This window comes from Drosophila albomicans, chromosome 3 (genome assembly GCF_009650485.2).
Source record: "Drosophila albomicans strain 15112-1751.03 chromosome 3, ASM965048v2, whole genome shotgun sequence".
Classification (NCBI taxonomy): Eukaryota; Metazoa; Arthropoda; class Insecta; order Diptera; family Drosophilidae; genus Drosophila; species Drosophila albomicans.
The window spans coordinates 46552549-46569953 of record NC_047629.2 but is presented as its reverse complement, the minus strand read 5'-3'; the positions used below and the strand labels follow the sequence as shown (position 1 = coordinate 46569953).

General features: G+C 35.5%; 2 protein-coding genes across 2 annotated transcripts in view; one reads left to right on the top strand and one right to left on the bottom strand.

Moving 5' to 3' along the window:
• Positions 1 to 33: 33 nt before the first annotated feature.
• On the bottom strand, positions 34 to 1078 carry LOC117572157 (uncharacterized). The gene has a single exon (XM_034254804.2). The coding sequence runs from the start codon at positions 1003 to 1005 to the stop codon at positions 148 to 150; it is 858 nt and encodes a 285-aa protein (XP_034110695.1). The 5' UTR covers positions 1006 to 1078; the 3' UTR covers positions 34 to 147.
• A 3146-nt stretch (positions 1079 to 4224) lies between these two features.
• LOC117569297 (NAD(+) hydrolase sarm1) overlaps positions 4225 to 17405 on the top strand; it is a 45465-nt gene continuing 32284 nt past the window's right edge. Inside the window, 2 exon segments of the mRNA XM_034250405.2 lie at positions 4225 to 4914; positions 4980 to 5116. Of these exon segments, the coding sequence (XP_034106296.1) occupies positions 4344 to 4914; positions 4980 to 5116 (708 nt within the window). The 5' untranslated portion in view covers positions 4225 to 4343.

The following is a 17405-nucleotide window of genomic DNA, read 5'->3' as shown; positions in this document are numbered from 1 at the left end:
CAGAATGCTGATGAATTGAGATGTTTACATATTTATTCAAATCAATAAAAAGAAAAGATGAAAAAATGCTGATGGAAACTCATTGAATTTAGGTATATACAAAAAATTTGAATGCCAAATCGATTATATATACAAAATAGTTGCTTCTCAGAAGCCATAAATATGGATTAGAGCTCTTATCAGGTCGAAGACAAACATACGCGACAAAACTTTATCCGTGTAATCCTTCATGTGCGCCCTTATGATGCGCTCAAAGTTATCCATGCGCTCCATGGTACACAGTCGAAGATTTATCTGAAATCTGCTGTCGAGCAAGTCGCGTGCTAAGTAAAAGAATTGCTCGACAAACTGCTGAAGAATTGTGTTGCCCTTTTCGATGGCGATTTCCCGATACTTCGAGAAGATCTCACGCACCGTTGTCTGCTCGATGTTGCCCTGCAATATCTCCATCCAGGCATGTTGCGTATACGGATCGTGCAACTGATGATGCCGCAAATCCAAAGGTTCACAAATAAATGGAAATGTGTTGTACAACTTTGCTGTTTTTTTCGATTCAGCAAACAACTTGATTACACGCTCATTGATCACCGAATTGCGGCAGAGAGCAAACTTCACCAAGAACTTCTTCAGCTTGGGTATTTCAGAGATGAATATGTGGGCCAAAAGATCACAGATGAATTTCTCCGGTTCCTCCAGTCGCGACTCTTCGATCACACTCCAGTAGAGCACGTAGAAAAAGTGTGAAGAGATGCCGCACAGACTGAAGATTACCGCGCAGTATTTGTTGTTAACCGGGTATACATCGAAGGCGAGAAAGCATTCATTATCCGCCGGATCGCAGCGATATTGTTTCGCTATGTATTCGCTGCGTTTGAAGTACTTATTCATGCGATGCTTCTCATCCATTCGCTCTTGGCTGTAGTTGTCTAAACAGAGCTGCTTATCCGTATCCACAAGTGTCTGGAACGACATGAGACGCTGTATGTCGAGCGTCTCCTCGTTCATGTCGCTGCCTGAGAAGCGTCTAAAAAGCAAAATGCCAAAAGCGAAAAGCCTGCTCAGCTTTTTGTGAACTTGACCCAAAACTAGAAACAGGACAGACAAATCGAAACCTAACGAAACGAAACACATCGATTCGATTCGAAATCGTTTAATCATCTGGCCAATTGACACGCCCCGTCAATAAGCATAATTGCTAAATGGTGCCCAAGTAATCTCAGTGATTAATGTTTGGCATTTTGCGAAGATTTTTTTCAAGCCGGTTCTTAAAAGTTAGTTCGCTTTGAGCTGCCTCTCTCATTTGCATAATTGCAATTTATTGTAAATCCGTGTGCAAATATGCAACAAAAATGTAGCTAAAACTCTGTTAAAGGCAAAGGCATTTGCCGCCAAAGGCCGACGGCTTTTCATTTGCCTTCTCTTTTCAGAGTTTTCAGTCTTTTCAGCTTTTCAACTTTTCAGCTATGCAAATTCAGCTATGTGCAGTTTGAGAAAAGAATTGCAAACTCATTTGAATCTCTATAAGCAAATGTGTCAAGCCATGTCTCGTGTCACTTTTGACACTCAAATCTGACACTGTCCATCAATTCTATGTGTGTGTGTGTGTCTGTGTGTGTGTGCAACAAGTGTTTGACATTCAATCACACACACAACTTGCTAATTAGTTGTCAATCTCAATGGATTAATTGAAACCACAACTGCAATTCAAATTGAAACAGAGATCGCTGTCTTTACTTATGTTTTCGATTTCAATTTGTAATTTTAGATTTTATTTGTAGTTGTCAAAGTTTCGGTTTCAGTTTACAACGCTGTCAATTTGTAACCAATTTGCATAGCGAAATATTGAAACTGCACCTACAAAATTAACATGCAAATTTAAGCGAAACAGTTGAAGTTCAGGTTAAACAATTGAAAGGGTAAAATCAATATAGCTGCTACTGAATGATTAAACAATTAAAATTTGATAAATTTTAAGAACAATAAAACTAATTCATAATACATACGAAACACTTACAATTTGACGAATTTGAAGAGTAATAAAGCTTATATGGCTACAGTTAAATCGAAATAGTTGTGGTGAAATAAAGAATAAATACTCTAAAAAGAAAATTAACTGATCTAACATTATTAGTAATGATAAGTAATGATATTTATAACACATTTCAATAATTATTAATACATTGGAAGTTTCAAACTGTTTTTTTTTTTAACTAATTCTAATTTATAAACAAAATTTAAATTCTTTGACATTAAAAAAAATTTGAAGAATTTTGAAGAGCAAAAAAAAAACTAATCTATAATAGCACATCTCATTAGTAATTAATGTAAGTTTTCAATTCCAATTTCTAGAAACTTTAAAAAATATGTACAATAATAACTATAGTCTTTATGATTCCCGAAAATTTAGTTGTTTTGGTTGACGATTTGGTATATTTTACACTCTATGGTATATTTTGGATTTAATACTATATAAATATACCAAAAATAGCCTTTGAAATATTATTAGTGCAAATAAGAATTAGTAAAAATCATTTTTTTCTCTTAACAGATTCAACAGATTAATTTTGGTATTTTTGCGGTAGTTCTTTTAAATATTTTCAACTAATCATCATAGGTTCGTCAGTCAATAAAATGGCTAGCTATTAAAAAAGCATAAAAACTTTACGTAAACCAACGCTATAAAATATTTATTGCAAATAATTTAATAGCTTCTATTGAATTTCTTTTCAATTATTGAAAATGTAAATTTTTGTTCATCAAATAAATTAAACAAGTAAGAAAGCTACAATCGAGTGTGCTCAACTGTGAGATATGGGCATTGAATAAAAGAAAACCAGTGCAGTAATCATTTTAAAATATACCAAATCAATATACTGCAAATATACTAAAAATATATCAAACGTCATTTTATATACCAAATCGATATACTACAAATATACTAAAATATACCAAAGACTAATTTAAATATACCATAGATTATAAAATATACTATAAACTGTTAGCCAAAGCAACGAAGATGCAAGAAGTAGACAAACTTTTTGTAAATAAGCTTCGCACAATATTTATTGCAATTCATATTATTCTGTACATTTTGTTTGGGTTCTCAATTCCAAATTTGTTGACACTTAATCAGAGCATCAATCTGACAAGTCAGCCAATTGCAGTGTCAGCTAGAATTCAACTGCATTCGCAGAATTGACAATCAAACTGATTTAAATCAACTGCAGATTGACAACTGAAATGCATTTAAAATCAAAGAAATTTAAATCATTTTTTATACATTTATTAACAGTCAAAACTTGAGGCTGTTGTTACCTAAGCACAGAGATTTCTCAGCAGCTGTAACTCTTAATTTACGATTCAGATTCAAACAGATGCTTCTCGACCTTAGAGCAACCCTTTATGACAGAGTTCAAGGTCTATTTCGAGTCTCAGTTCTCAGTTCTCTCAGTTCTCAGATCCGATCAACCGACGCACTTTTACATACATATATATATGAACACTGAATAACTGGCGGCGGCAATAAGATTCATTTTACGTTTCCAAGTATTTAGCGTGTGCAATTTAAACTAAAATGGATACATTTTTCGTGGCTGTCTTTTTGTATCTGTGTATATATATGCAATACATATATATATTACAGATTAAACACGCCATTAAATGGCATATGGACTATTATGGCAGCTCCCACGCAAGTCACGAAAATTGAGCAACGCGACGCGATTTCTCAGTGCCAGAAAAACAAAAAAATACTGAGACAGAGTCGCAGTCTGAGTTCGGAGTGTCTCAGTCTTAATGTCGGCATCCAAATTAAAGCCGACCACGTAAAGCTCAAGTTCACAGCGGAGCCACGACAATAAAAAAAAAAAAACAAAAAAAGACAAAAGAACAGCAAAACAACAAGTCAGCAGTAACAATAAATTAAGCGTGCCAAAAGAAATATTTAACCGAAAAGGTGTTGGCTGCATTTCTGTGGCAAAGTGGGTCACACAGAGGCGCTGAGGACGCGCATCAGGGGCACGTCCCAAGGTGCAACAACCAGAATATTCGACTTGCAGAACTTCTCATAGCACACAATTTTTGTTTGCTCAAAATTTAAAAAGTTTGCCTTTCTCTCTCGCCATATCTCTTTTTAATTTTATTGTGTTTATTTTTGTTTTCCGTTTTTTTCATCTGTTTATGTAATTGTGCAACTGCAGTGCGGCGCTGAATGAAGCGGCAACAACAAACAAAAGCATATAGCAAACACGAATTCATTGATAAACAGACACAGAAGAAGAAAAATTGCGCATACGCCGCGTGTTCTCACTCGCTCTCGTTCGTCGCACGCGATCGTAAACAAAATGAATTCACCACAGCTCGTTAGCACAGCGGCGCAAGCTCACCACAGCAGCAGCAACAACAGCAGCAGCAACAACAACAACAACAGCAATAATAATTCCACACAGGCAGCAAATAAATTTGCGCCTGCACGTAGGCTAGCAGCGAGGCAAACTCTGCGTCTGGCGATACCGAAGCAACAGGGTGACTCGGTTTCGCTGCCACATGCGCAGACCAGCAACATTTATCGCCAGTCCCCTTCTCAACTGCCTCCCGCTCCCCTCTTGAAGCGACACACTTCAGTGTCAGGCAACAACAGCAACTGTAACTCGAGTGGCGGAAACAGTTTTATACCCAAGTCTGCGTCGCCTTTGGAGTCGCATAAGTTGCCCAATGTGACGCCCACAAGTGGCACGCCTCTCTTCTACAATGGTTCAACGAGCAATGGCGGTCAGAGCAGCGCCTGCTCCTCGGCCTCATCTAGTTTTCTAGGTGTGCGCAAACCGAGCCTCACACTCAACTCCTCGGACATTCGCAACAACAACGATCTGTTCGCCTTTGCCAAGGATATGTCTCCTGCTTTGGAGCTGGCAGGTGAGTCCTTAAGTTATACTCAGAGATTTCCTTCGATTACTTAACTTTATTTTACTCTCTCTTAGATCACTCGCATTCGCCGCTGTTCACGGACATCAGCGCTGCCATTTCGCCAGCAAATAGCAACGGTTCTCCTACTCATCATCATCAGCTGGGCAGACTTTTCAGCCTCAGTCCCAACAGCATGAGAAGCTACGGAAATGTGAGTACCTCATTTGTTATACAAATTCTATAATATTTTAACTAAGTTGATCAATAAATAATGAGGCAATACAACGGGAAATTCGCTTATGCCATTTAATATTACAAGAAGATCCAAATATATCATATTGAAAATGAATATAAACCATCTTCTTAACTTAGAATGAAGACAAAGTCTTTCGAAACAAAAGAAATTCATTGGTTACTCGTAGATTTAAGAATGCCACTAAGAAACAAAGACTTTATAAAATTCTAAAATTCTGTTCATATCTATACATATCCACTCTATTGTTCTGTAGGTATATACATATATGAATTTTTAGCCTAGTTCGTTGTATAGATAGCATACTCTATGAACAAAATGTATTTCTGGAAAAAATCAAGTGTTAGCTCTAAATCACAAAAACCATAATTCATTATATATATATTTCATAAATGAATATTTGTTTGGTTATTAGATTTCATTAAGTAATTGAACATGGTTCCATTTTAGGTTCCGAATGTTTGTTTCGTTCTGTAAACTTTGTTCTTTCAATCATCGTTTTCATACTCTTAAAATCATTAATTTTTTGAAGGTTATAGCAAAATTTCACATTCCTTATGCAATGTACGAGTATTTTCAAATTGTATGGTTTCTTTTTGTTGTATTTGCTTTGCCGAATGAATCTAAAATAGTTTCATTCCGTATTCCTAAGGCTCGTTCCATTTTATAGGATCTGTTCTATAAACCATCGATTGGTTACACTTCTGATCAAATGAATACCATAGAAATTTAAAATGATATAATTAAAATGCAGGAATTTCACATGAATGCTTTTCATAGTTATATTTGCTTTGTATAGTTATTCTATTTCATGTTCGTAGGTTCGTTTCTTTTTTTTAAAACTTTGTTTGAATCATCAATTGGTTACTCTTAAGACAAAATATATGTCTTAGGAGATTAAAGAACTATGAGTATCACCATAAAACAAAGAAATTGTACTTTGTAAGTATAATATTGCACATTCATACATTCCTACATTGTTCCCCTATTACTTAATTTAGTTTTCTTCCATTTTGTTCCATTCCGTGTCTCCAAGTTTCTATCCATTTTTTAAGCTTTCATTTTTATAAAAACCAAATGAACATTCTTATTATCAATTAAAAATCAAATAAATATATCTATAGTGCAATGTATTTCATTTGGCATTATTTCTATTACTCTATTTACTTTATCAAATTAGTATTTCTATAGTTTCATTCCGTGTTCCTTCGTTTCGTTCCGTTTAGCACGTTTTGTTCTTTGAACCAGCTCCGTTTCTCAACTCTAATGAGAAACACCCACAAACAATGCCTAATAGTTATTTATAGAGTTGTGCCCTAGGGTCACTTCATGTAAGTTGTAACACTCTTTCGCTCACGTCACGTACCGTTCGCTCTCTTCAAGCGGTATTCTCTCTCTCTCTCTCTCTCTCTCTCTCTGTCTCTCTCACAAACATTCTGTTTACTCTCTTATCTGTGATTTTGCATACGCTGTTGACCCACAGCGAAATGCTTTGCAAACACAAATAAACGTCTTTTCTGGTCAGCTTTCGCAGCTCACGCGACTCTCCAGAGGGCAAAGGGAGGGAGGGACGGGGAGAAAGGTTGGCGGACACTCCCAGAAGAGACGCGAGACTGGTTGGCCATATTTTAGCGGCAAGCGGCAGTAAATAGGTAGAAAATAGCGTCAACTTAATTAATAAATAATATTTAGCAAGATTTGAATATAAAAGGGGGCGCGGTGAACGACGACGAAGCAGGCACAACAACGAGACTCTAGACTCTCGACTCTGTTCGAACAGAGAACGAACGAATAACGATGTGCCAGGTAAATTAGTTAACGGCCAGTTATTGGCATATTGTACATACTTATGCACGTTATGGGTATATGAATAATCGCCACTCGATTTGACTTGTGTTTTGATTTTTTCTTTACTTTGCTTTGCTTTTGCTTTGGCTCGTGCTTTGCGCTACGCTGATCTGTTTGATCAGCTGGTTTATTGGGTATTATATATCTGGGGGAATTGTGACTGATTGTTCGACCATATCGATTGTCAGTTGTGAGTCAGTTTAAACCAAGTGATTACGTTAGGCTGATGAAAGGATTATCAGCTAACATTTCAATTAAAAGTTTAGGCTCGATGACCCATTTGGTGCTGACAATACAATTGATATCAACACTTTTTAGTCAATCATTTCAATGGGGGAATTTCGAGTTTTATATCAGCGAAATCTTCACAAAGGAAATAGATGTGTATAGCACCTATTCTTAACTGTAGAGCATTCGACTGCCACTTCAACGCAAACTAAACACGTTTTTTTACACCTTGTGCTTAGTTTATTGTATCCGGCAGTAGTTCTAAGGGAAGCGGGTAGCATGGACTTTTAGATATTTCACTAAACTATAAGTAAATAATAAGACTAACACTAAGCACCTAAAAAAAATTAAATAAGCTTTTAGATGTAATATTCTGATTAAAATCGATCTCCAAACCTAAAAGTTATTGCACTTAAAGTGAAACTAACACAATTCTAAAATTGATTTGGCAAAATTGCAAACTTTTAATTGTTAAATAACAATTTTAATTTGAATCAAAATAATCTGAAAATACATTTTTTAAATTTCTATGAAAATAAGTAGAAGACAAATATTTTGTGTGAACTTAATGAAGTTTAAACTTAAGAAAAGACTAATGTAAAGTTGGAATAAATTCACCAAAATATCAAATTAAAAACTGTGAATATACATTTTTGAATTTCTATGGATTGTTATTGGATCACTTTTAATTCAGTTGCAATAGATATTTTCATCATTTCTATATATATGTATTTTTAATAAATTTATTCATTCCTTAGGTTAGAACTTTTGTCCACACTCTGTTTTAACAATAACTTTAAAAGCTAATATCAAAGAATCATTGTTTTCCTGATATGTTGGGTTCTATATTAAAACATGAAACAAAACTTCCTTTTTTCTTTTTATCCAAACATTTTAAGAAGAGCTAAAGCTCATAAGTTTTAATTTGACCGCAACTGAATGTTGGATATTGGATAATCTTATGGTTTTTATGTTCTATGTTAACTATGTATATTAATAGTTAATATTAAAGTGCTGTTCTACAGTTTTTATAAAATATCAAACTACACTTCATCATTAGTTTTGGTTAACTACTATAGAATTTAATAGTATTCGAACTTTTATTTATCGTATTTTGGATAATTTGGATAACTTCGCTGAAGAGGGAACTCATATTATTTACCTAGAATTTATACTCTATTCTACTATCTCTACTCTAAACATTGGCTGAGGATCGGTTAGGGTATTCACTAGCAGATCACTCCCTTTGCAGTCGCTTCTTTTTTGAAAACTATTTGACAAGCTCTTCATCACACAGAAAACGTGAGCGTGAGTGGTTCTTGTCGCTGTCGTTAGTTGGAGATTATACTCGACTCGAATACGCGAATGGATGGGATGGGATGGGATGGGATGGAAGGTGCAGGTAGAAGTCGAGGTGCTAAAGCAACATTAAACTATAGTGTATAGTGTGTGTATATATTAGTATGTATAGTCAGGTCTGGGTATATTAATGAGTACTGCTGTTTGCTGCTACTGAATATATACGAACTTCTACTCAGAGCGAATGAGAGAGAGTCATCGTGGCTGAGGCACAACAAAAAATCGATTAGTACGCCAACAAATGTTCGGGCAAAAGGAAGTTAGCGCTTCGAGAACTGTTGAAATACACACAACTAACCACAAAAAAAAACAGAACACAACGAAATACGACGTATAACACATAACGCACACTGATGACGCCGTGTTTTTCGGGCATAATAAAGCGACGCACACACCACAAACAACACACAGATACAAACACAGACAAGCACAGATACAGATACAAATACACACACATGAAAGCTGCTTATAAAACTGACAACAACGTTTTTGGTGTTTTGTGTGGTTTTTTGAAAGAATTCCATTCTCAGTATTTGGCGAATTGAGATGCGCGCCGGTTCGCGTTCTCGCTTCCCTCGTTTCGTTCTCGTTTCGTGCCGTTCCCAACTTTCTTCCACAATAATAAAACACAAAATATAGATAGAATATTTTTGATTAATTGTTCAGTTTGTTGAGAATGTGAAATTGCGCTGTCTGCTGTTCAAATTTCGATCGTTTAGTGTAATAAAAACGTTATCATAATCGCTGTAGCATGGGCAATCGTTTGAGTGGCTTGTGGTGTAAAAAGACAACAACAACAACAACATTGCATATCAACAACGATCCAAAGCAATCACAGCAACAACAACAATTGCAAAACACTTCCAGCAACAATAAATCGAGCAGAAGGAAATCAGGAGCTGCTTTCGGTGGCACTTTTCGCTTTGGCAGCGCTCGACGTTTATCTTTATCGAGTTGTGTCTCCAAAGATAACAAAAAGTCGACACCAAATTGCGGCATCTCAACCGTCGAACAACAATACGAGCAACTAGTGAAAGCTCCACAATCAACTCCATTCGAGTCACAAACGTTGCCCAATCCCAAGACAACCATGAAGGTCAATGCACAACTTCCCACTGTCAAGGTAAGTGTGAGCTCCACTCGGTTTTAGTCGCTCGACGAGGTCATCTTTAATCGTAGAACCGAGTTACCCGCTTCCTGAGCGGGGGCGTTTGCCACAATTTTAATTTCAATTACCATTTCAATTACAAATTCGTCTCGCTGTGGTATTTACAGCTGTGGTATTTAATGTGCCAAAAGCAACAGCAACAGCACAAAACAATAATAACAATAACAAAAGACTAACGAAAAAAACAAAACACAAAAACGGAAAAACAACAATCCAAACAATCGCAGTAACACACAAAAGAATGCAGTGCAGTTGAGATAGTCGAATGCTAAATGCTCTCACTAGACATAAGTGGAAGTGAATTTAAAGTGTAAAAATGGAATAAGAAAGTTACAGTCGAGTCCTAAAAACAATATAGTGCGGAATTCTTTTGACTATACCGAAAAAATACTAAGAAATAAAGAAGGCGGTTTTATTTTCAGTATACCAAAAAAAACTAACGCATGAAGGCGTTTTTATTTTGAATATACTGGAAATATACTAAGCTAAGAAGAAGAATATATTTTGGTATATCGATATTCTATTACATTAAAAATATACCATAATATACAAAATATACCAAATTATTTCCAGCAGCTGTTATGAAAAAGTGTTTTAGGAAAGAAAGAAAGTAAGTCTGTTTATACAGAGAAAACAAATACTAAAAGCAAGAAAAATAATCATCAATTAACAAAATACAACACAGAATATTCTTAAATCAAAATCAAAATTCTAAACTTCTTGAAATTAAAGCAAAATTGGAGATATTTTCGATCTCAAAGCTACATTTTGATTAAAGTTTGGAAACCTCAATTCAAGAACTTTTTTAAAATAAAAACTTGCTGCAAATTTTTCAAATTAAATATTTTTGTTATAGTCCTTAGAACATTTTAATCCCTTAGATGATTTGTTGAAAATCTTCTCTCAAGCAGTTTTTCAAGATATGAAAATTCTTAAACTCGAGATTTTTATAATAGTTTTTAGAACGTAGTAATATGTTCAATCCCAAAAGGATTGAAGATTGAAATTTGATTCAAAACTTTTTTTTTAAAGATTGAAAAGCTCTCAAACTGATGATTTTCTTTCTACTTGCATCATAATAATACATTTTGTATAAAGTGTTTGTCTCTAGACTACTTGTAATACCTTCAGATAGCGTATAGCGTATAATGACAATTATGTCATTTGAAGATCTAAATGTTCGTATATTTTTGCATTTTAGTTTTAAGAACTTTGGAAACTTTTATGGGTTTAATTTACTCTTAAAATGTTGATTGAAGTTTCTTGTTCCATGAATTTTGATTCCCTCTGAAACTCTAAATTTGTTTGCAAGTTCTTAAAATGTAATTCTTATACTTTTAAATACATTTTTATCTCCATAGTCTTCTAGTTGTAATACCTCAAGATAGCGTATAGAGCGTATAATGACAATTATGTCATTTGGCTTCTGGTTTTCTGGGTTCTATCATTATTTCTAATGCTAAAACAATAAGTTGTCGCTGCTCTGCGCTTTTTTGTTGACCATAAAATACTTGACATGTGACGTAGTTGAGAAGTTCAGGGACAGTGGCAATTGTTGATAAGGTCGTTTGGTTTTTAATTTTTGGGGGAGTCAGAGTCAGAGTCGGATTCAGAGTCAAACTCAGATTCAGAGTTGTTGTCATTAGCATGTCGGAAATTATGACAAAACGTTGTAAACGCGGATGCTGTTCAGGCAAACTCGGAAGGTGTCGACGATGAAGATCTTTTGCGCTGATAAGCTGAGGCTTAGTCATTGAAACGGTATTAGAACTGGGAAATTAATGAGCTGCCGATGAGATGGTAATAAATATTGTAATGACAAAGCCAAAGTAGCTAACATACAATAAATCTATATCAAGTTGCGACCAGCTTAGACGCATTTAGTTACTATTGTTAGAGCTATCATCATCAGCATGAAATGCTTTTGTATGTCAAACGCTTTTTTTTTGGGGGAACTTGTTAAGCAATCTATAAATTACAATTGGAGTGTCTGTTTATCAATCACAGCGCTACATTCCCTTCTATTTTCAAATTAAATTGTCCGCATTGAATCTAATCTAAAGAATTGTACAAAGTTGTATTTCTGGAAGCTCAGCGCGCTTCAAAGTCGAATGACCCAATTCCAAGTCCAAACGAAATAAATCAAATGTGAAAACGTGTTTAACACGCTTTGCATTTAAATCTCCCAAAAGGGTTTCTCTTTCCCTCTCTCTGTGGGATGTGCATAAAAATCAATTACGCATGAAAAACTCAAATGAAATGCGACCGAAATACCAAAATACCAAAACGAATGACGCTTGATGATAATGACAATCATTGGCGCATGCGCGACGGACGCCCAAAAAAAAAAACACAGAAAACAAAAACAGACACTTAAAAAACTCTCTCACGGCATTTTGAGTTATGCGTTGTGGCCCTCTGGAAAACCGACGCCAATATGACTGGTTCTGTTAGATTCTCAGACACTGAGAAAGCCTCCGAAAGCGTGTGAGTCACCAATCGACAATGCAAAACCTTTTCAGATGCACATGGCGCTGTGATTGGCTTGACTTGATACACAAGTATTCACAACTATGACTCATGCGAGTTAGGCGAAAGTCATGCCACACACAACATTCATTCATTCATTCATTCACCAGGCAGCGCACCAGATACAAGATACCAGATACAAGATACAAAACGTACTTACTAAATTCGCGGCCGCGTAATTGAAGACACATTTTCCACACACGATGAATCAGCGCTTAGATCAGGATGATTCGGAATGGGAATTGGGAAGCTTCTCCTAAATTGGGCGGATCTTAAGACGAGCCATTTGTTTATGCTAATCGTTTGTCCAAATAGCTAATTGGCTGAAAGAGCTGCTGCTGACACATTTGTGACTAATTCTTCAAAAGCGGATGCTGCTGCTGCTGTTGGCCTCATTTCGGCTTAAAAACGAAAGTATCTGAAAGATACAACAAAATCAAAAAAAAAATAAAAAGATTTATGTAGTACAAAAAAGTAGATGATAAATTGGCTTGTGGCTTTCTGTCGTCAGTCGGTCTGTCAGTCAGGTAGTGTTTATTCTCTCGGCCAAATTGCACAACAAATTGTATAATTATTGCTGATTATTATTAATAATACAGCGTATAATATATCCGAGAGTGTGTGTGTGTGCTTCCTATAACTCAATTAAAGGCGAGCGAATAAAACGCATTGGCCACGCTATCAATTGACCTTCTCTCGCTTGCCTTAGTTCAACAACATTTTGTATCTGACAGATACAGATACAGCTGTCCAAATTACTTCTCTGTGTATGTGTGTGGGTGGCGCCACCAAATGCGGTTCATGGTAAACGCACAGAGCTGCCTTGTAATCTAAACCAAACGCATAAACAAATTTAGTGTTTCAATATTTGAATACTTTTTGGCTGTGTTGAACAATGCACAAGTTGCAAATATACAAAACATCGAAATTTCCGAAATACTTTTGAATTTCCAGGAAACATTAAAGATTTTTCAGCTCATTTCAACGCGATCGCAATTGAAATGTTTATTAAACAAAAACATACACGTAATTAAGAATTAACCGCAAAAACTAAAACAAAAACAAAATAATACAATGCACGTGTCTCTCGTTATGTTCAATTCAATTCAATCATTGAATCAACCTGAACCTGAGAATGTCCGTTTGCCAGTCTGCCAGTCAACAAAATGTGTTATTAACCAATTTGTTTATTTATCTTTTAAGCGCAAAAACCAAATGCGCATAATAAATAAACTAATGCGAGTTGTTTATGCCAATGTCTTTTCTTTTTGCTCACTTGCAAAAGCAAAAGCAACTTCAAAGTTCATTCAATCCCTTTTTTGTGTGTGGATAATTTTTGAAAATACAACCGAGCAAATTAAAACGCGTGTAAAAATAATACAAACACATGTAAGAAAACTTTAGTTGAGTGTGATTGACTGTGAGATACCCGTTTAATTCTTAAAATATTCTACGTATACTTAACAAAATACTAAAATATATTAAAAGCTATATATGGTATATCTATATACCATTATGTTCTAAATATTTTATTGAATGCAAAGTAAACCAAGAGCTATTTCTGGTATATCGATATATTACTATAGTCAAAATATGTCATTGAGTGCAAAATATACCAAGAGCTATATTTTGTATACTATTATGGTCAAAATATGTACAAAATATGCCGAATGTTATATTTGGAACATCAATACAGTATAATGTTCAAAATATATCATTGAGTACAAAATATACCAAAGCTGCATTTGGTATATTAATATACTGCGATGCTTAAAATATTTAATTTAGCACAAAATATAACGACTTATATGGTATATCGATATATTATTATGATTAAACTAAATCATAGATTACAAAATACACCGAAAGCTATATTTGGTATATCAGTATAGTATATCAGTTAAGTACAAAATATACCGACGTATATAATATATCGATATATGACCGAAATATATTATGAAGTGCAAAAAATATACCGATAGCTATATTTGGTATATCGGTATATAAAAGGTTATATTTGGTATATTGTGTTCAAAATATATCATATACCAGAAGCTGTATTTGGTATATCGATAAACTGTATTAATCAAAATATATCAATAAGTATAAAATATACCACATTGTCAACCAAATCGAATAAGACTCGACTGCATCATACATTTCCTGTAGACATCAAATTATAATACCCTCCTACCCACTGCGTAACGGGTACAAAACCAACTGCGAGAAAAATCACATTATTATCGTTGATGCCCCTTACACCAACAAAAAATTGCAATGCAAATAAAAAATTGAAAACAAGCTCCAAGCGAGAGCGAAGGAGAGAGCGAGCGCTGATCTGCACACTATTCCTCTCTCTCTCTGTTTAGTACTGTCTCTCTCTCTCTCTCTGTGTTTCGGCTCTTTCAGAGCGTAGCCTCAACCTGCCAACCGAGAGAGATTCAGTTTTTTCAGTCTTGTGTCGAACACGCAACGGACAAGTTCAGAGCGCAATCGAAGACAACGACGCGAAACAAATAAAAATATACTTTATAAATACAACAAAATCAAATTAGCAGCAGCGAAAGATAAAAGCTTTAAATAATATTGTGAAATCTAGAGAATGCGACCAAAGCGCAATAACTAAACAAAAAATACGAGCAAAGTAATATTATAAATAAATTGTGTGTGTATTTAAATAGAAATAAAACATAAATAAAATACATCAAAAAGAAGAAGGTGTAACTGAGTGCGTAAAATCGTGAAATGCTGCCCATAAATTAGGCGACAAAATAAAATTCAAGAATTTTAAACAAACCGAATTCATAAAGCACATAAATAATTCTCAATGCTAATTCTAAATAGCAAACAAATCGAGTCTCGTGCTTTGCCGTTACATTTCAGAAAGTGCTAATAAAAATTCGGTTTATAATACGTCTTCTTGTGAAATTAGTGCAATATAAAATGCACATAAATTTGCATAGTTATACATGCGATAGTTTAATAACCAGTTTGTGCCAAAAGCCAAAGCTTGATTCTTGGAAAATTTGTTAGCCAATTGCGTAGGCTGCAAAATCAATCGCCAAGACGCCCAAACAGAGTTTGCGAGAAACGCGTTTTATTGACTATAACCCAGAGACCCAAAGAAGGGGGAAGACCGAGAGGGAGGGAGGGAGAAAGAGAGAGAGAGAGAGAGAGGGGGGGAACGTATTTGTGTAAAACGGTTAACGCCTGAGTTGGCCAAACGGAAATTCATTAGCCAAGTTGAAGCAGCAGACAGCAACTTGCATGCCACAGCGCGACAAATGCAAACGGAAGTGTAAAACCCACGTGGAGGGAATGCGAGTGTGCGATAGTGTGTGTGTGTGTGTGTATGAGTGGGTACTGAACTTGTCCCAAAACAACGCCCAGAGCCAAGTGGAGAGAGTCAAGGCTCCAAGGCGAGAAGATGTCATAATCAGCTACTTTATGGCAGCTGTATCTGTATCTGTATCTGCTAGATACATTTGTCAACCCAAATGCTAACCCAAAGATACTCGCGCAAAACCAGTTCTCTGGCATCTCTCCTCAAAAGCAAAGGGTATTCGAGTATTTAGAGTAACAACATCACGCTTTTATTTCATTGTTTACTCTATTTATCTTGTTTACTTTCAATTTGAACTTTGCATTCTAAGTTAATCGAACTTTGTTATCTTATCTGAAAATTTCATAAATACTAGAAGCGAGAGTTTTTCAAGTCAAGCACCAGTTACAGGGTATCTCCAGAGCAAGCAGTCTCAGCTTCGAGAACTTAAACATTTCTTTCTCTTATTTTGGTTAACGGTCTCTGCGATTGTTGTCTGCTGAGTAGCCGGGTCTTTTTTCTCTTCCTCTTTGTTGTTTTCTCATTTCTTTTCTTGTTATTTTCTTGTTCGAAAACCAGATGTTCAAAGTGTGGTAATTGTTTATAACAATAAGAGTTTTTCGATACACACACACACACAAAACGAAGGCATATTTCTCTTGTGTGTTTTATGCGTTATTATTATCGATTTCGGGGGAAAAATGCGCGTTCTCGCTTTCTGGAATGCTAATTGTTGAAATAAATGCAAATAAATTATGCTTTGTTTTTGGCATAGAAAACAACAAAAAGAAAATAAAGAAGAATTATTGAATTAGCCTCTCAAAATGCCAACGCAAAAGGCACAAAAGTGCAGCAAGGCAAGTGAATAACACACAAAAGTGCAGCAAGTAAAGAAAAGAAAAGAACGTCAAGAATTTATTGTATAAACAAAAGATCAGTGATCAAAAAGAATTCAAGTGATATAATCATCATCATCATCATCATGGTTGTCACCTCAACGCGCAGTCCGCTCTTGGCCCAAACCCAACCCAAAAGTTCGGCGTCGAGCGGCGGCGGCAGCCACACGGCAGCGTTGCGATCCCGTTTGATATTTCCACGGCAACACTATCAGGTAAGGTTTTTCCTCGGTTAATCCTCGCCTATCTATTCAATTGAGTTTGAGTTTGAATTTGAAGCGCCAAGCGAATCGTTCATTAACCCCGCGACGCCGCTGCAAATGATCAAACCAGACGACGCTCTGGCGTCTCCCCTAATGCTCTTCTCCCTTCGTTTCCTTCTTCTTCTTCTTCTCTGTCGCTGTCTCTGAACCATTCACAGCGCCGTTCCCTAGACTGTGAGTGAGTGAGTGAAAGGCAGACAGCATTACCCATTTATGATTCCTATTATTGTGTAGTCTAATTGTGTGCTGTGCGTCTTGACCTTTGCTCAGACAGCAAGTGGAAAGAGCAGCAATAACATCGGGCGACAACACGTAATGCCCAGCCCATTATTATTATTATTATTATTTCATAGGGAAATTCTGCAGAAGTAGAAGCAACAACGATCGTAAACTTCGACACTATGTGTTGTAACTGAAGCCTTGAGATAAGATGCACAGCATATCATATTTCATTGTAAACTCATAAAAACTTAAGCTTTAATGTAATGGAAATTATTTATTTGTTATAAAAACAATATTTAATTTTTAAAAAATGTGTGATCACTTTTATTTTAAACGCTTACAAACTTAAGCTGCATTTACACCTAAGATTGAAGAGGACTTAGGATGCAATGGAAATTATTTCTTTGTTATA